Consider the following 20,071-nt stretch of genomic DNA (forward strand, 5'->3'; position numbering starts at 1 on the left):
AAAGATATATTAGGGCCCCATAAATGTATATGGATGGTGTATTATGTACAAAATAGATCATATATGGAGCTGCAGAAGTCGTCATGTGCATGAGCCCTAAAGCTCTGTATGTTCACTGGATATGTAGATACATAAAGTACATACTGTGGATTTGACTCTATAAACAAGAACTAAATATAACATGTAGTGCCAAATAAGTCATTTCATAAATTACAAAAACAAAATCGGCATGGATTTTGATTAAATTTGAAATCTTTCATTGACCGAAATGGGAAAGAATTCAGTTTTCCTCTGAAATACATTCAAAATGTGTTACCCTGCGTGACCAGTCTGTTTTCTGTTTTAGGAAATGATATACAAAATGGTATCTTAGGATTTTCCGTGGCGTCAATAGATGGTCTTGTGCTTGATGAAGATTCGGCTGTTAGGACAACTCAGTTAACAGTGACAAGACAAGCAAACAGGTTGGAGACATTTGATATTTCAAAGAATAAATGCGTCTGTACTACATCTGCCCTGTTTTCTGCAGTTCTGGTTAAACAGCATAAAGTTCAGTGGTTTTTATAATTATTGTAATTGATAGGGGTTTCCAGGACTGGGCTATTGATGACCTATTCTAAGAAACAGCAGCAGATCTGGCACCCACACTGATTAACGGACAGCAGGACTTGCCACGGACTGGGACCAGGAGTCTCATGCTCCTGGCTACATACCTGTCTGTTGCCTCTGTCCTGCCTTTTATCCATGTCTGACCTTTACCTAAAACCTGACCTTTAAATCTTGCTGCCTGTCCTGACTGCCTGTTTGTACCTGACCTCTATACTTTTACCGCCAGCCCTGACCCCCTACCTGTACCTGATCATTCTCTGGCCTCCTGTAGATTGCAATAACAGTTCACTATCCAGAGTACTGACTGGTAGCACTGTTTCATACACTGTATACACCTTTTATGTGTGCTGGTTTAATTCACATTAATTTTTTTTTAATTCGGATTGCACCCTGAGAAGGTTTCTACTAGAGTTTCAACTGTCTGTGAGAATTTTTGCTCCTTCATCCAGAAGAACATTTGTGAGCTCAGAAACTAAAGTTGGATGAGAAGGTCTGGCTTGCATTTGTTGTGTTAGGGTGCGTTCACACGGAGTAACGTGCTGCGTGATGTGGCACGTATACGGCATGTGAGACTTTGCACGCTGTATACGCTCCTATTGATTTCAATCGCAAAATAACGTGGCATACACGATCCTGGCTCCCATTGAAATCAATGGGAGCGTATACGGCGCGTAAATTCTCACACGCCGTATACGTGCCACGTCACGCGGCACGTTACTCCGTGTGAACGCACCCTTAAAATCAGCACTTTTATTCCCCCGCACCAAACGCTTTAATCTATATTTTTATGGACCTTGCTTAGTGCATACTAAAATAGAAAAGATCCTTCCCCGAATTGTTTCTACAGTTGTCTGGAATATATTTGCATGTTCTGGCATTAATTTCTCTGAAAATAATGGGATAACCTCCCACTAAATGTTCCAGTAGTCTCTATACATTCTACTAAGTAGTGCTCTATAGGTAATATCCAGAATAATCCAGACGGTGAAACGTGATTCAGTACTTCAGAGAACACATTTTCACGGTCAGTGCTCCAGAGGCCAGGGACAGAGCACTTTACACCACTTCAGTTTATGCTTGGCATTGCATATGGTGTGTTTAGGATTTCCTAACCCTTAATGGTTGAGCTGTTAGTTATAGATGCTTCTACTTCACAGTAATAACACTTATATGTGAGTGGGGCTGATGGCAGAAACGTGTGACTGTGCACTTCAGAACTTTATTTTATGCACTATTTGCAATGGGGGTAGTTGAAACACCTAAACTCGATAAGGCCCTCTTGAGACAAGTGAGTGTTACTTGAGTATGCTGGCAATTGTTCAGTCCATGTGAAAAAAAAGTCTTAGGGCTAGTTCACAAGGGCATGAAGGGGGTGGATTATGGCACTTAATCATAATCTGCCCCCTCAAAATGGTGGTCTATGTAGACTGCCAAGTTACTTTTTACATGCTGCCCTTTCTTCAGGCGGATTCCACGGCTCTATGAGCCGCAGCATCCGCCTGGCGGCAGCAACCTCCGGGTTCGGCCCATTCATTTGAGTCTGCTCCGGAGGGGGAAGCCGCAACTGTCGGAAGCCGCGACAGTCGTGGCAGGCGGGTTTTGGCCAAAATCCTTGCTTCCGAGCCTTATTTTGATCTATGTTCCCAGAATAGCACATCTCAGACTGCACAATAAAGATTACGCATACTGGCATCCTTTTTTTAATTCTCCATGGCTCCTTGGAGAATGAAATATCATCCATGTGAATAGTGGATAATTAGAAAGGGTATCCACATACAATTTAGGTTATTTCAGTGTCTCATTGCCTTGCTGACAACAATAAATCATGCTATACATCTGAGGCTCACATTCACATGACTAGTATTTGGTGCAGTAATTCAACATCAAATCTTACCACATCAAAAATACCGTTTGTGCAAAGTGAATGGGATTGTCAGGAGAAAAATCCACAGCAAAATCTCCAACAGAATTCATGTTGGGACACTTGGATGCAGTTGTCATATGTGAGAAGACAGGTTGATTGTCGGCCAGGTTGCCAAACTTCTGAATTGGAATGGATGAACCGCCAGTTTTTTCTGATAACATAAAAAACAGCAGCCCGTCCTCACAAATAGAACCTAACAATAATTGCAATAATTGCCAAACTTCTGAATTGGAATGGATGAACCGCCAGTTTTTTCTGATAACATAAAAAACAGCAGCCCGTCCTCACAAATAGAACCTAACAATAATTGCAACATATATGTATATATGAAGTAAATGTGCCCAGTTCATCTGCTTTATCATCAGTTGGTGCATGTTATGGATAATTTACCTGCTGTGAGGAATCGCTCAGGTAGATGCTTGTAGCAGTGCAGGAAACAGGGACACAGACACTGGATTGTACACAAGTTCAGGCTTTATTCACATGTAACGCATACACTGCTTTTGCAAAGCCACAGGATAAACAAAACAAAACCCTTCTCGGCTGAGAACTAACTTAAACGTAAGGAAACTTTTCCCTGACTATACAGGAGACTGGCTACCAGTCTCCCACCTTGGCAACAACAACAGGTGGCACAGTACCTGCCTTGGAGGTCCGGTGTGGACAGGTCAGCTCAGTCAGTGTGGTGCCAGACTACTAGTCTTCACACTCAGACTGTTATTAGGGCCTGATTACCCAGCTGACCTCCCTGGTGTGGGTCTCACCACACACCCCTTAGGTGCCTGGCTGGAATATACTTGTCTTCTCAGACTACACCCGTCACTCTCTCACAAACTGCCCACATAAAAGGACCCCAAGGCCTTATTCACATGGCCATGCCATTATTTACAGTGCTAATATCCATAAAAAACAGCCATGAAAAACAGCCATCACATAGCCACTTATAGAAACCAAGATTTTTATTCTGTCTATTCACATACCACTATCTATGTTTTCATAGACAAAGGTTTTTTTGTAAGTTTTTGATGACCATTAGAGATGAGCAAATGGCATTCGATCAAATTGATATTCGATCGAATATCAGGCCGTTCAAGGTATTCGACTACAATCAAATACCACGAGGCAAACGCACTAAAAATTTGTATCCCCTCCCACCTTCCCTGGCGCTTTTTTTGCTCCAATAACTGTGCAGGGGAGGTGGGACAGGAACTACGGCAACAGAGGCATCGAAAAAAAAATCAGAAAAAGTAATTGGCTGGCTAAATCAGGTGACCTCCAATTTATACGAATAGTGGATTTAAGATCCGGGTCATATGAGACTGTGAACTATGTGACTGTGAGACAGGGATAGATGTACAGGCAGGGTTAGCTAGGGATTACCTTTATTTAGATGGGAATATTACTCAAACAGCTCTTTGGGGCTCTATCTGGTCGGGATCCCTGTCAGCTTGTGATATGACTTTTTCCCATAGGAATGCATTAACCAGCATTGATTGGCCGAATGCGATACAGAGTACAGCATTCTGCCAATCAACGCTGGTTCTGCCAGAGAAGGCTGAGTCTAAGATCGGTCCACAGCAGTCTCCATTGTGGTCCGATCTCAGATGTAGCAGTGTTGAGCGCACAGCTCTGCCACACCTGAGATGTAGCAGAGCTGGCTGTGCGCCGAGCTCTACTACACCAGAGATGTAGCAGAACTGAGTGTGCGCTGAGCTCTGCTACACCAGAGATGTAGCAGAGCTGAGTGTATGCTGAACTCTGCTACACCAGAGATGTAGCAGAGTAGAATGTGCGCTGAGCTCTGCTACACCAGAGATGTAGCAGAGCTGAGTGTGCGCTGAGCTCTGCTACATCAGAGATCCATCTCTGGTGTAGTAGAGCTCAGCGCACGGCCAGCTCTGCTACATCTCTGGTGTAGCAGAGCTCAGCGCACACTCAGCTCTGCTACATCTCTGGCCACTACACACAGACATCCCTGCTCTGATACCACCTCGATTCCCACCCTGCTCACTGTCTAAACAAAACGGGAGACCAGTGGCAGAGTTTAGGTGCATTTTTAGCCACTTTCTAGGCACATCCGTATTAGTAAATGCAGGCCATTGAATTCAATGTTGCTGTGTTATGGATGTTTGTATGATATTGTTAAGAAGGGGTAATGTCTCTCATTAGGGAGAGACTGGTACAGGTATGTATTACACCATGCATATCCTGATGAGAATTCTGGGTAAGAAATACAAATAAGACCTCAATGGTGAAAAACAGGAATTTGCTCTTAGCAGCACTTATTGGAAGGTAACTCCCTATAGATGAATACCTGGATTCAAGGAAACGCAAGAACATAATCTGGGAATAACCGCCAAGCCAGAAGGAAGTAGGTTCCCATCTGCAGATAGCTGTTTTGAGGTTTTGCCTCTCATCGGTGCAGAGTAGGGTACTGGCTGCCGTATGAGAGGTCTTGATGTGGGTCAGTTGTAATAAGTATTCTCTCATTTAGTCCCCTACACTTATTGTTATTCATCTATATCTACACGTTGGTTTCACTTCCCCATTACACTAAAGTTACTGTAACTCCAGTTCCGTTGGTTAAATGTACAATTCTATTCTTCAGGGCATTTGAAGATGTGAAGATATATTGGCGTGCAACCTTTAATAGAACTTCAGTTGAACTTTTCCGGGATGATGTGAGCCTGGTTAATGAACTGCAGGCAGTATCAGGATATACCATCTGCACCGCTGGACAAACAGAATGCAGAATTATTGTGGAAGTGAAAGACGACAAGGTCAGTGCTGAGAAAGCCGTGAAGGCTCATTTCATGGGAGCGCAGTGTTTAGCACAGCCAGTCTCTGTTCTTGGAATGTTCTATCATTAGAAATTGTTACAACTTTAAAAAAAAAAAATCACACCTTTTTTGTGGGTTAAACATTTTAATAGTTGCTTTTATATGGAATTAAACATGCACAGATTTGTTTAGAAATGGAAAGTAGCGAGCTGCTACCCTCTTTTACTATCAGAGGAAACTTTAATAATGTCTATGAATCCTTGTCCAGATTCATTACATTAAAGTGACCGTATAAATTATAGTCATTATAGTGTGTATAGACTATTATTGACCAAATTTGCTGATTTTGGCAGGACCAACTGAACATCTAATGTGTATGAGGGTGTCCTGATTTCCCCAACATCTGTCCCTGTACATCCAACCCTTTCATTCTTAAACAGGACCAGTCATGAGATGTGAAAAACCCAATGACATATCTCATCTGATTGGTGCCATCCCCCTGAGCATTTTGGTGCTTTGTTTAACTGAATTTGTTCAGCAATTCTAAAGTTATAAGGCCCGAGGATGGTAACACTGCATTATAGCACACAGAAACAGCAGCCCTGAGAAAAGCCACAATGTCTCCGTCCACTTGACTAATAGACCCTAATATACAGTTCTATCAGGGCTTATATCTTTGGAATGGCTGAACGGATTTGGATAAACAACGAACCAGAATGCACAAGATAACAGCATCTATCTGAGAACATATGTCATTAGGTATTGAAAACATGACAATAGGTAATCTGTAAGGAACATAAGCTGCCACCAGATCTGGCACCTATGGAGCAAGGGTTATCGGGGAACAGTTGTGAGGTAGATGGGTGTTTCAACCTTTATATGCCTTTCTTATGTACCATTGGAGAGATTGGATGATAACTTGCCATGCTTTTTTCTCTCCACTGTAAGTTCATGGCAGATCTGTTAAGACTGTGTATGAATGGAATAATCATGGGGCCAGCACACATAAGCCCTCTAGTTCAGTTTAATAGGATAGGGTGACAGAGCATGTACCCTGGTGCTTGATATTAGGGGAGTGTCCACAAATCACTTTCCCTTGGCCATTGCACACAGGGGAAGAGACGACGCGTAACCATGACTCTACATTATGGAAATGCCTTAAAGTAAATGAAGTTGTAGTGATGGCTAAGTTTTCTTTATAATGTCCCTTATATTGAAGGCAATACATAATCCCCCAAAACATGGAGAGCGTTATTTTCATAGTATGTCAAAACTAGCCATCTTGGTCATAGCAACAGTTGATTTTTCATTTACTAAATGTTCATGGTAAAATAGTAAAGTTCAGATAAATGTCGCCCAAAATTTGTGATTCCAACTTATTATATTCAGCAAAGCTAAACTTTTCAATTATCTTTGGTGTTTCACGCACCACAATGTTCTGTAAGAAGGGTTTCCAAGTAAGAGACATTAGTTGGACTTAAACAGTTTCATTGAATGCACTTGGGACTACCCTACAACGTCATCCTTAAATTGGGTCAGGGACTATATTACAATTAGAAATAGAACGGCATTTTTAGGGATGAAGAGTTTGGAAACTGTTGTGAACATTGACGAGGCTGCACTGACTGTGTGAGTGCTAAGTTGCCTTGAAACAGCAGATCAGCAGGGTGTACCAAGGATCAGAACTTCACTGACCTAATGTTGATAAACGTAATCTACCATATCCTAAGGATAGGAGTCCCGATTTTAAAAAGACGGATATCACCATTAAAATGTGATATGAACATGGCAGCCAAAAATGGCACAGTGTTGTGGACACAAGCTAGTTAGTAAGAAATCATAAATTATAGCGGAGTATCAGAACCAAAAATGTGTACCTACTCATTGCTTAAAGGGATTTTCCCATCTCAGTGTTTCGGCAGTCTGCCTGCAGTCTGTTCTCACTTCCTGTATTTCTTCTCCCCCCCTTGCTGAACGGGCCTGAGAAGACTGACAACACTTATGCAGATCATATAATATGCATATGCTTGTAGAGAAAGACTCAGTGTTATCTGTGTATTTACATAGTGAGATAACAAACTTTGCTTTATCAGTAAGCTGGAATTAGCTGAACAGATTGTCCTGCCGGCAAGAGCAGTAAGTGACATCGCTTGTCCTACAGGTCCATGGTTATAGCACCACTGTGTAAACAATGGGAGGAATAAATTGACATAGCAGGCAAACAAAGCAGCATTTCTAAAGCAATGTATTTAGAAAAAGTCTTCAATTTACATAAGCTACCAGTAGATAGAATCCTTGAGATGGGACAACCCCTTTAATGCATTATTGTAAGTAATAATCATTATATACTTGCCTTCGCAGGTGCCTGAATTTGAGACATTTTTCTTCATTGAACTATATGACGTAAGTGCTGGTGCATTAATAAATGGCAGCACTCGATTTGCCAAAATAATTCTCCTGGAAAGTGACTCTCCTCGTGGCCTGATATTCTTTGCTGTGGGATCGCGAGTGGCTGTTGCACACAAGAAAACTACTTTAATCAGCCTACAAATTTCCAGACAACCTAACTCATCCCAGTCCATATCTCTTACATACATTATGTTGGTGAGTTGCATCAGTTTATAATGCTGAAGGGGATCTTCAAGGAGTTGTCTCACATTAACCATTTAGTACCCATCCATAGAACTGGTGATACTATAAGTATACTACAATTTGACGCTGGTTTACTTTTCCTGTAATCTTCTGTGTAAGTGAAACTCATACTGGTGCACATCACCTATATTCTATCATGGATACATATTTCAATAGGACTGTACTGTATATGCTGAAGAAGAAGAGATAACATATGACATTGTAAATAAGCTTGTAGCAATACAGCTACATGCAGGAAAAATTGGGATTGTAGTTTATGTAAGTATATTCTTATATGAGTATGAGTCAGGGAATATTTTCACTGCCATTTAAATCCTGAAGCGTTTATGGATTCATGAATGCCAATTTACAGAGGACTTGTCACCAGGGCTGTAAAACCGAATGACATCCATCATCTGATAGGTGCTCTCACCCTGGGCACTTAGGTGTTTTGTCTATCCAAATCTCATCAGCCATTCCAAATATATCAGCGCTTTTAGTCCTAATGCAGACTAGGTATCTGCCAAAGTGTAGTAATTTGTAATACAGATAATATGCTGGTCATATTAGAGAATTTGATGAAAGGACTGCTTGTCCCTTAGGTACCTTGAGCTCTGGACCTTGTTACTCCCAAAATTCCCCATCTTTTTTCCAGTGATAGAGTAACTATAATACCCAAGAGTCAATGAAGGAATTTCTTAAACCCAGCAAAATTTAGAGCTAAATCGACTGTGGCAAAATATGCAACTTTTTGCTGATTTGCACCTTTCACACCACTTTTCTGAAAAGTGGGTGTGTTGTGGTTTGTTGTGAAGGCATGGCCTCCTCCCCATGGTTCATCAGATTTACCAGGAAGTGATTGCTCAAATCTAGGAGAGCTCAGAGATATGCATAATTTATTGGGAGCCGTGTACCTCTTAATAATTTAGGTATATCATTCAGTACAGGAGAGATATAGACTGGCATCAGACTTGCCAGCCTTGATAAATCTTCCTCATTGAACTACTTAAAGGTCCATTCACACAGAGGAAAATGGTGAGGAATTTGGTGTGGAATTTCAGCACTGAAAAATAAAGCCTCCCATTGACTTCAATGGGTTCCTTTTGCTGCTAGCTGAAAAAGGAACCCATTGAAGTCAATGGGAGGCTTTTTTTTAGTGCTAAAACTCCACACCAAATTCCTCACCATTTTCCTCCGTGTAAATGGACCCTTACTGTGACATCACTGTGAATGGTCCTGGAAGAGCTGACCCTTGAGCAACCCTTGAAAAATCTTTTGCAAACAAAAAAAGATGATGCCATATAACTGCCAGCGCTGCCATCTGAGATCTAAGGGCCCCATACAGGCACATTTTTCTTACCGAAATATCTAGAACTGAATCAGTTCCATTTCTTGGAATGAGGTTGCTTTGGTGGGAAGCACATGGACTTCTGCAAGCACCATTCTAATGAATGGAACAGACCTCTCTGCAGACCAAATCTGTCACATGTGAATTTCACCTTATGGTATGGTTAAACCTAAGCGGAATTCTCTGCTGTGGATTTGCTGAATCCTCTGCAAAATAGCAGTGGAATTGATGTTTTATGTGGTCTGTGTTTGTGCTTTTTGCAGTATATTTCAACCTTTACATTTCAAGGTATGAAACTGCCGCAACAAGAATCAACCTCAATTCTGCACCACAGATCGATTTCTGCACTGACTTTTTGCAGTGTGGATGAGAATTTAAAAAAAAAAAAAAAATCCACTGTAGTGTTCCTGCAACATGCTGTGGATTTTACATCTGCAATTCTGAACAGAAAATCTGCATATCTTCCCCAGCGTTCTTCTTCTGAGTATCTTCCCCAGTGTATCTGTCCTAGCCTGGAAAATGAGAAAGACTAGAGCTGTGTCATACCAGTAGATATAGGTAAGTTTTAACGAACGTTTAGCTTGATATGTAATAATGTTATATTGATTTGTGTTTCTTAAGGAACTGAAGAAATCTGAAGTGATTGGCCATACAGTGATCTATCCGGCGGTGGCAGGACAGGACTTTGTAAGCACTGAAGGGAAACTTACCTTCGTGGCAGGGCAAAAAAATATTGTCCTGGATGTCACCTTAACACCGAAAACTGCATCTCTCAATCCTTATCCAAAGCGATTCCAGGTTTTACTTGTGAATCCCACAGGAGGTGCCAAAATAGATAGGCAATATGGGACTGCCAACATCACCATCTTGTCAGACGCTTCGTCTCAGTCTACGTGGGGGTTACTTGAGCAACTCCATCAACCCTACGATGAGGTTATTTTAAACAGGGTTCTCCAGACCCTCAACAATAAGGCAGGTGCTGAATTCACAGAAGAACAACTTGGTGCCACTATGAGTATCATGGAAAAGGTAAAATATAGATGTACATGTTGTTGCCATTTGTTAAAGCCTTTGATAATGATTTTCACTTACACATTTGGATAGTATTCATATAGAGCTACACTTATCTACTATACATGATTTACATTGGAGGCTCACGTAGGACTTATTCACATGGCAGTGTTTTGGTCAGTGATTGTAAGTCAAAACCAGGAGAGGATTGAAAACAGAACAGGTACAAATCTTTCCATTACACACACTGTGAAATCTCCACTTCTGGTTTTGTAGCACAATCATTAAACAAAAAAGACATGTGAATAAGGCCTTAGTCAAAGAGGCAGAAAAAGAGGGGCCCGCAGTGAGAGGGGGCCCTCTCTGAACTCCTCCATCCTAACACAGTGATCTAGCATTTTCCTGCAGCCCACCACAAGGGGGCACTCAGTGCACGATGGTTTTTAGTGATTTCCACTGAAACTGATTCCTTGCACTGACCTCCCCTTAGTGGTGGCTCCTGGCTGTCAGTTTTATCATGCACTGTGTGAAGGGAATCGGGTACTTTGTGCTATATGGAAGAGATTTATCATTGTATTTATGGCAGTTATCTGCTGCAAACACATTGGAAAATATAGTGTTTGAGCTCAATGCTATGAAGCACTTAAATGGGAGAACGCCGCATGCCAACGTTCTATAAAATAACATAATTGAGTGAATAATTTATCTTCTTTCCTTTTCTTTACATTCACATTCATAGAATCTATTTTGCCAGAGCAGTCGCCTTGAATAAATTGTGAATATTTTTTGTTACTTGGCAGGTAGTAAGTGTTGGGGAAAAAGAAGTTCTAAATGAAGAGACCCGTACTCTGTTTTATGACACTCTCTGTAGTCTTATTCATCCAGACCGTATGGACACACGTGGATATAGTCCATTAATTCAAATTGCTGAAATTTACGCCTTCTCCCTGCTTACTGGAGTCACCTGTGGGTCCCCGAGCATAAGGTAAAAATAACCCAATAAATATTGTAGCTGTTAAACTCAGGCCCAGTACATAGATTTATCCACAGTAAATTAGGTTTTCTGGCCTAGCATAGTCTATCAGTATGTGGTCTGTGGGGCTTCTCCTCAGATCATATTCTGATAACCTATCCTACGGGTAGCTGATCCATATGTTAACTCAATTTGAGGCTGGAAACCCACTCTAGGCTAGGGAGACCACACATTGTGAAAAAGCTGCCTTATTTGTTGCAGCCAAAGGTTTTGCAATTAGGAAACCAGTTACTGAGACTATCCCTTTAGTTCTGAGATGGAACATCTACAAAGGGACATGGTATTGGTGGGTTGGGGTGGTATACACTGTCTACCAATAAGTATTTTGACACCTGTGGTCCGAGCGGCACGAGCGGCAATTACATCCTCATCCCTCCGGGGCATTCTTTCCACAAGTCCTTGTATGACAGCTGTCAGCTGGCATTGTCACCCTGAAAGTGACATTGGTCCGACCCACAGAATCGCCATAATGTTATCTAAAATAGTGCAATGGACGTCCACGTTGGGTTTACCATGCACTGAGATCAGGGGTCCCAGTCCATACCAGGAGAAACACCCACAGACCATATCTCCACCTCCGTATAACTTTATTGGGTGTCCAGATACTTATTGGTAGACAGTGTATATTTTCTATTGAGTCCTTACCCGGGGAATATATTTTAATGCATCTCAATATATTATAAGTTTTACAGTGTTGGCCAAAAGTATTGGCACCCCTGCAATTCTGTCAGATAATACTCATTTTCTTCCAGAATTCTTTGATATTATTATCTTCATTTAATTTGTCTTCAATGGAAAACCACAAAAAGAATTGTCAAAAAGCCAAATTGGATATAATTCCACACCAAACATAAAAAAGGGGGTGGACAAAAGTACTGGCACTGTTTGAAAAATCATGTGATGCTTCTCTAATTTGTGTAATTAACAGCACCTGTTACTTACTTGAGGCACCTAACAGGTGGTGGCAATAACTAAATCACACTTGCAGCCAGTTGAAATGGATTAAAGTTGACTCAACCTCTGTCAGTGTCCTTGTGTGTACCACATTGAGCATGAAGAAAAGAAAGAAGACCAAAGAACTGTCTGAGGACTTGAGAAGCAAAATTGTGAGGAAGCATGAGCAATCTCAAGGCTACAAGTCCTTCTCCAAAGACCTGAATGTTCCTGTGTCTACCGTGCGCACTGTCATCAAGAAGCTTAAAGCCCATGGCACTGTGGCTAACCTCCCTAGATGTGGCCGGAAAAGAAAAATTGACGAGAGATTTCAACGCAAGATTGTGCGGATGGTGGATAAAGAACCTCAACTAACATCTAAACAAGTTCATGCTGCCCTGCAGTCCGAGGGTACAACAGTGTCAACCCATATTATCCGTCGGCGTCTGAATGAAAAGGGACTGTATGGTAGGATACCCAGGAAGACCCCACTTCTTACCCAGAGACATAAAAAAGCCAGGCTGGAGTTTGCCAAAACTTACCTGAGAAAGCCAAAAACGTTTTGGAAGAATGTTCTCTGGTCAGACGAGACAAAAGTAGAGCTTTTTGGGAAAAGGCATCAACATAGAGTTGAAAAAAAAAGAGGCCTTCAAAGAAAAGAACACGGTCCCTACAGTCAAACATGGCGGATGTTCCCTGATGTTTTGGGGTTGCTTTGCTGCCTCTGGCACTGGACTGCTTGACCGTGTGCATGGCATTATGAAGTCTGAAGACTACCAACAAATTTTGCAGCATAATGTAGGGCCCAGTGTGAGAAAGCTGGGTCTCCCTCAGAGGTCATGGGTCTTCCAGCAGGACAATGACCCAAAACACACTTCAAAAAGCACTAGAAAATGGTTTGAGAGAAGGCACTGGAGATGTCTAAAGTGGCCAGCAATGGGTCCATACCTGAATCCGATAGAACACCTGTGGAGAGATCTCTTGATGGCAGTTTGGAGAAGGCCCCCTTCACATCTCAGGGACCTGGAGCAGTTTGCCAAAGAAGAATGGTCTAAAATTCCAGCAGAGCCTTGTAAGAAACTCATTGCTGGTTACCGGAAGCGGTTGTTCGCAGTTATTTTGTCTAAAGGTTGTGCTACCAAGTATTAGGCTGAGGGTGCCAATACTTTTGTCCGGCCCATTTTTGGAGTTTTGTGTAAAATGATCAATGATTTGACTTTTTTTTTCATTCTCTTTTGTGTTTTTTCATTGCAAGCAAAATAAATGAAGATATTAATACCAAAGAGTTTGTGCTTGCAATCATTTTCTGGAAGAAACCAAATATTATCTGACAGAATTGCAGGGGTGCCAATACTTTTGGCCAACACTGTAGTATTTTTGCTATTTATTTCTTTGGTTGATTGTTTATGTCAGAAACCCTGCCATGAATTCCTTATTGTTACCTGATTATCTTCTCAGGCAGAAACAGACAAGGACAGTTCATGTACAAGAAGATACAGGAAATTATAATAAATTATCTTTACCTTGTACCTGGTTATTCAGTAGATATATGCCTATTGATGTAACTGTCTATATTATCACCTGCAGCTGTTCTATTGACCTTATTGATGTATAGAGATGAGCGAACAGTGTTCTATCGAACTCATGTTCGATCGGATATTAGACTGTTCGGCATGTTCGAATCGAATCGAACACCGCGTGGTAAAGTGCACCATTACTCGATTCCCCTCCCACCTTCCCTGGCGCCTTTTTTGCTCCAATAACAGCGCAGGGTAGGTGGGACAGGAACTACGACACCGGTGACGTTGAAAAAAGTAGGCAAAACCCATTGGCTGCCAAAAACATGTGACCTCTAATTTAAAAGAACAGCGACGCCCAGCTTCGCTTCATTCTGAGCTTGCAATTCACCGGGGATGGAGGTTTCCGTCCAGTTAGCTAGGGCTTAGATTCTGGGTAGGCAGGGACAGGCTAGGATAGGAAGGAGAAGACAACCAACAGCTCTTATAAGAGCTAAATTCCAGGGAGAAGCTTGTCAGTGTAACGTGGCACTGACGGGCTCAATCGCCGCAACCCAGCTTTCCCAGGATCCTGAATGGAATACACTGACAGTGTATTCCCGTATACCCTATATATACCCCCGATACCCGTTCCAACGGTGTGCCCCCCCACCTTCACCCCAGAAATACACTGCAAGTCCCCTAGCAATAGAATTGGGGCTATATACACCCACTATTTTTGCTACTGCCATATAGTGCCATTGTCTGACTGGGAATTCAAAGAATATATTGGGGTTACAAATACCCTCATTTCTTGCTACTGGTATATAGTGCCAGTTTCTGACTGGTAATTCAAAGAATATATTGGGGTTATAAATACCCTCATTTCTTGCTACTGCCATATAGTGCCAGTTTCTGACTGGTAATTCAAAGAATATATTGGGGTTACGTGCACCCACAATTTTTGCTACTGGTATATAGTGCCATTGTCTAACTGGGAATTCAAAGAATATATTGGGGTTACAAATACCCTCATTTCTTGCTACTTGTATACAGTGCCAGTTTCTGACTGGTAATTCAAAGAATATATTGGGGTTACGTGCACCCACAATTTTTGCTACTGGTATATAGTGCCATTGTCTGACTGGGAATTCAAAGAATATATTGGGGTTACAAATACCCTCATTTCTTGCTACTGCCATATAGTGCCAGTTTCTGACTGGTAATTCAAAGAATATATTGGGGTTACGTGCACCCACAATTTTTGCTACTGGTATATAGTGCCATTGTCTGACTGGGAATTCAAAGAATATATTGGGGTTACAAATACCCTCATTTCTTGCTACTGCCATATAGTGCCAGTTTCTGACTGGTAATTCAAAGAATATATTGGGGTTACGTGCACCCACAATTTTTGCTACTGGTATATAGTGCCATTGTCTGACTGGGAATTCAAAGAATATATTGGGGTTACAAATACCCTCATTTCTTGCTACTGCCATATAGTGCCAGTTTCTGACTGGTAATTCAAAGAATATATTGGGGTTACGTGCACTCACAATTTTTGCTACTGGTATATAGTGCCATTGTCTGACTGGGAATTCAAAAAATATATTGGGGTTACAAATACCCTCATTTCTTGCTACTTGTATATAGTGCCAGTTTCTGACTGGTAATTCAAAGAATATATTGGGGTTACGTGCACCCACAATTTTTGCTACTGGTATATAGTGCCATTGTCTGACTGGGAATTCAAAGAATATATTGGGGTTACAAATACCCTCATTTCTTGCTACTGCCATATAGTGCCAGTTTCTGACTGGTAATTCAAAGAATATATTGGGGTTATGTGCACCCACAATTTTTGCTACTGGTATATAGTGCCATTGTCTGACTGGGAATTCAAAGAATATATTGGGGTTACAAATACCCCCATTTCTTGCTACTGCCATATAGTGCCAGTTTCTGACTGGTAATTCAAAGAATATATTGGGGTTACGTGCACCCACAATTTTTGCTACTGGTATATAGTGCCATTGTCTGACTGGGAATTCAAAGAATATATTGGGGTTACAAATACCCTCATTTCTTGCTACTGCCATATAGTGCCAGTTTCTGACTGGTAATTCAAAGAATATATTGGGGTTACGTGCACCCACAATTTTTGCTACTGGTATATAGTGCCATTGTCTGACTGGGAATTCAAAGAATATATTGGGGTTACAAATACCCTCATTTCTTGCTACTGCCATATAGTGCCAGTTTCTGACTGGTAATTCAAAGAATATATTGGGGTTACGTGCACCCACAATTTTTGCTACTGGTATATAGTGCCATTGTCTGACTGGGAATTCAAAGAATATATTGGGGTTACAAATACCCTCATTTCTTGCTACTGCCATATAGTGCCAGTTTCTGACTGGTAATTCAAAGAATATATTGGGGTTACGTGCACCCACAATTTTTGCTACTGGTATATAGTGCCATTGTCTGACTGGGAATTCAAAGAATATATTGGGGTTACAAATACCCTCATTTCTTGCTATTGCCATATAGTGCCAGTTTCTGACTGGTAATTCAAAGAATATATTGGGGTTACGTGCACCCACAATTTTTGCTACTGGTATATAGTGCCATTGTCTGACTGGGAATTCAAAGAATATATTGGGGTTACAAATACCCTCATTTCTTGCTACTGCCATATAGTGCCAGTTTCTGACTGGTAATTCAAAGAATATATTGGGGTTACGTGCACCCACAATTTTTGCTACTGGTATATAGTGCCATTGTCTGACTGGGAATTCAAAGAATATATTGGGGTTACAAATACCCTCATTTCTTGCTACTGCCATATAGTGCCAGTTTCTGACTGGTAATTCAAAGAATATATTGGGGTTACGTGCACCCACAATTTTTGCTACTGGTATATAGTGCCATTGTCTGACTGGGAATTCAAAGAATATATTGGGGTTACAAATACCCTCATTTCTTGCTACTGCCATATAGTGCCAGTTTCTGACTGGTAATTCAAAGAATATATTGGGGTTACAAATACCCTCATTTCTTGCTACTGCCATATAGTGCCAGTTTCTGACTGGTAATTCAAAGAATATATTGGGGTTACGTGCACCCACAATTTTTGCTACTGGTATATAGTGCCATTGTCTGACTGGGAATTCAAAGAATATATTGGGGTTACAAATACCCTCATTTCTTGCTACTTGTATATAGTGCCAGTTTCTGACTGGTAATTCAAAGAATATATTGGGGTTACGTGCACCCACAATTTTTGCTACTGGTAATTGGGAATTCAAAATGCGCAAGGCTCCCGGAAAGGGACGTGGACGAGGCCATGGGCGAGGTCGGGGGAATGGTTCTGGGGAGCAAGGTAGCAGTGAAGCCACAGGGCGTCCCGTGCCCACTCCTGTGGGGCAGCAAGCATTGCGCCACTCCACAGTGCCAGGGTTGCTTGCCACATTAACTAAACTGCAGGGTACAAACCTTAGTAGGCCCGAGAACCAGGAACAGGTCTTGCAATGGCTGTCAGAGAACGCTTACAGCACATTGTCCAGCAGCCAGTCAGACTCTGCCTCCTCTCCTCCTATTACCCAACAGTCTTGTCCTCCTTCCTCCCAAAATTCCCAAGCTTCACAGAACAATAACCCCAACTGTCGCTGCTCCCCAGAGCTGTTCTCCGCTCCTTTCATTGTCCCTCAACCTGCCCCTCCACGTCACGATTCCACGAACCTAACAGAGGAGCATCTGTGTCCAGATGCTCAAACACTAGAGTCTCCTCCATCTCCGTTCGATTTGGTGGTGGATGACCAGCAACCCACCCTCATCGACAATGATGTGACGCAGTTGCCGTCAGGGCATCCAGTTGACCGGCGCATTTTGCGGGAGGAGGAGATGAGACAGGAGTTGGAAGAGGAAGTGGTGGATGATGAGGACACTGACCCGACCTGGACAGGGGGGATGTCAAGCGGGGAAAGTAGTGTGGATGTTGAGGCAGGTGCAGCACCAAAAAGGGTAGCTAGAGGCAGAGGCAGAGGTCAGCAGCTTAGGCGAAGCCAGGCCACACCCGGAATCTCCCAAGATGTTCCAGTTCGTACCCAGCCCCGAAAAACTCCCACCTCAAGGGCACGTTTCTCGAAGGTGTGGAGTTTTTTCAAGGAATGCGCCGAGGACAGATATAGTGTTGTCTGCACAATTTGCCTCTCGAAATTGATTAGGGGCTCTGAGAAGAGCAACCTGTCCACCACTTCAATGCGCCGTCATTTGGAATCCAAGCACTGGAATCAGTGGCAGGCAGCAACGGCAGGACAAAGGCCGCCTGCCGTTCACGCCACTGCCACTGCCTCTGCCTCTGCCTCTGCCACTGCCACTGCTGACTGTGCCGGCGATGCACTCCAGAGGATGAGCCAGGACACCACTTCATCTGCCTCCGCCACTTTGTTGACTTCTTCCTCATCCTCCCCTGTTCCTGTCTTATCTCCTTCTCCTGCACCATCAAAGGCACCATCAGGCGCTTCTTTACAACAACCCACCATCTCTCAGACATTGGAGCGGCGGCAGAAATACACTGCTAACCACCCACACGCGCAAGCCTTGAACGCCAACATCGCTAAACTGCTGGCCCAGGAGATGTTGGCGTTCCGGCTTGTTGAAACTCCCGCCTTCCTGGACCTGATGGCAACTGCGGCACCTCGCTATGCCGTCCCTAGCCGTCACTACTTCTCCTGGTGTGCCGTCCCCGCCTTGCACCAGCACGTGTCACTCAACATCAGGCGGGCCCTTAGTTCCGCGCTTTGCACAAAGGTCCACTTGACCACCGACGCGTGGACAAGTGCATGCGGACAGGGATGCTACATTTCACTGACGGCACACTGGGTGAATGTAGTTGAGGCTGGGACTGCTTCCCAAACTGGCCCGGTGTACCTCGTCTCCCCACCTAACATTCCTGACAGGGACACGAGAAGAACACCCCCCTCCTCCTCCTCCTCCACCGCCTCCTCCTCCGCCACCGCCTCCCCCTCCGCCACCGCCTCCTCCTCCGCTGTTAGATTGACCCCAGCTACGAGTTGGAAACGTTGCAGCACTGGCGTTGGTAGACGTCAGCAGGCTGTGCTGAAGCTGATCAGCTTGGGGGACAGACAGCACACTGCCTCCGAGGTGAGGGATGCCCTCCTCGATGAGACGGCAATATGGTTTGAGCCGCTGCACCTGGGCCCAGGCATGGTCGTTTGTGATAACGGCCGGAACCTGGTAGCAGCTCTGGAGCTTGCCGGACTCCAACATGTTCCATGCCTGGCCCACGTCTTCAACCTAGTGGTGCAACGTTTCCTAAAGAGCTACCCCAATGTTCCAGAGCTACTGGTGAAAGTGCGGCGCATGTGCGCCCACTTTCGCAAGTCAACAGTAGCCGCTGCTAGCTTAAAATCTCTCCAGCAACGCCTGCATGTGCCACAACACCGGCTTTTGTGCGACGTCCCCACACGCTGGAACTCAACGTTTCAGATGTTGAATAGAGTGGTTGAGCAGCAGAGACCTTTGATGGAATACCAGCTACAAAACCCTAGGGTGCCACAAAGTCAGCTGCCTCAGTTTCACATCCATGAGTGGCCATGGATGAGAGACCTTTGTGACATCCTACGGGTGTTTGAGGAGTCCACAAGGAGGGTGAGCTCTGAGGATGCGATGGTGAGCCTTACAATCCCGCTCTTGTGTGTTCTGAGAGAATCCCTGATTGACATCAGGGATAACTCAGATCACACAGAGGAGTCAGGGATAGCATCCGATCCGTCACAGCTGGAGAGTAGGTCCACACATCTGTCCACTTCATCGCGTTTAATGGAGGAGGAGGAGGAGGAAGAAGAGTTGTCCGATGATGTGATGGTGATACAGGAGGCTTCCGGGCAACTTCGAATCATCCCATTGTTGCAGCGCGGATGGGTAGACATGGAGGATGAGGAGGAAATGGAGATTGAACTTTCCGGTGGGGCCAGAGGAGTCATGCCAACTAACACTGTGGCAGACATGGCTGAGTTCATCCACCACCACTGGATAGAGCCTTCATTTTTGTGCCCACCTGTGTAAAGCACCCCAACATGAAACTCCATGTCTGTACTCAACCTCTCCAATTCCTCCGCATCCTCATACTCATCCACCATAAGCGTTGCACAATTCTGCTAATACTAGGCTCCCTCCACCCTGATTTCCCCCAACTCTGCTGGTTAGAGGCTCCCTCCACCCTGATTTCCACCAACTCTGCTGGTTAGAGGCTCCCTCCACCCTGCTTTCCCACAA

At 43.4% G+C, this 20,071-nt stretch overlaps 1 protein-coding gene across 2 annotated transcripts in view; it reads left to right on the top strand.

Moving 5' to 3' along the window:
- Positions 1-20,071, top strand: part of ADGRV1 (adhesion G protein-coupled receptor V1) — a 355,871-nt gene that overhangs the window by 173,569 nt on the left and 162,231 nt on the right. For both annotated transcript variants that reach the window (XM_075271519.1, XM_075271528.1), the window contains 5 exons: positions 347-464; positions 5,142-5,313; positions 7,675-7,917; positions 9,914-10,321; positions 11,104-11,288. In XM_075271519.1, the coding sequence (XP_075127620.1) occupies positions 347-464; positions 5,142-5,313; positions 7,675-7,917; positions 9,914-10,321; positions 11,104-11,288 (1,126 nt within the window). The remainder of the gene's footprint in view (positions 1-346; positions 465-5,141; positions 5,314-7,674; positions 7,918-9,913; positions 10,322-11,103; positions 11,289-20,071) is intronic.

This window comes from Leptodactylus fuscus, chromosome 1, assembly GCF_031893055.1.
Source record: "Leptodactylus fuscus isolate aLepFus1 chromosome 1, aLepFus1.hap2, whole genome shotgun sequence".
NCBI classification, from domain to species: Eukaryota; Metazoa; Chordata; class Amphibia; order Anura; family Leptodactylidae; genus Leptodactylus; species Leptodactylus fuscus.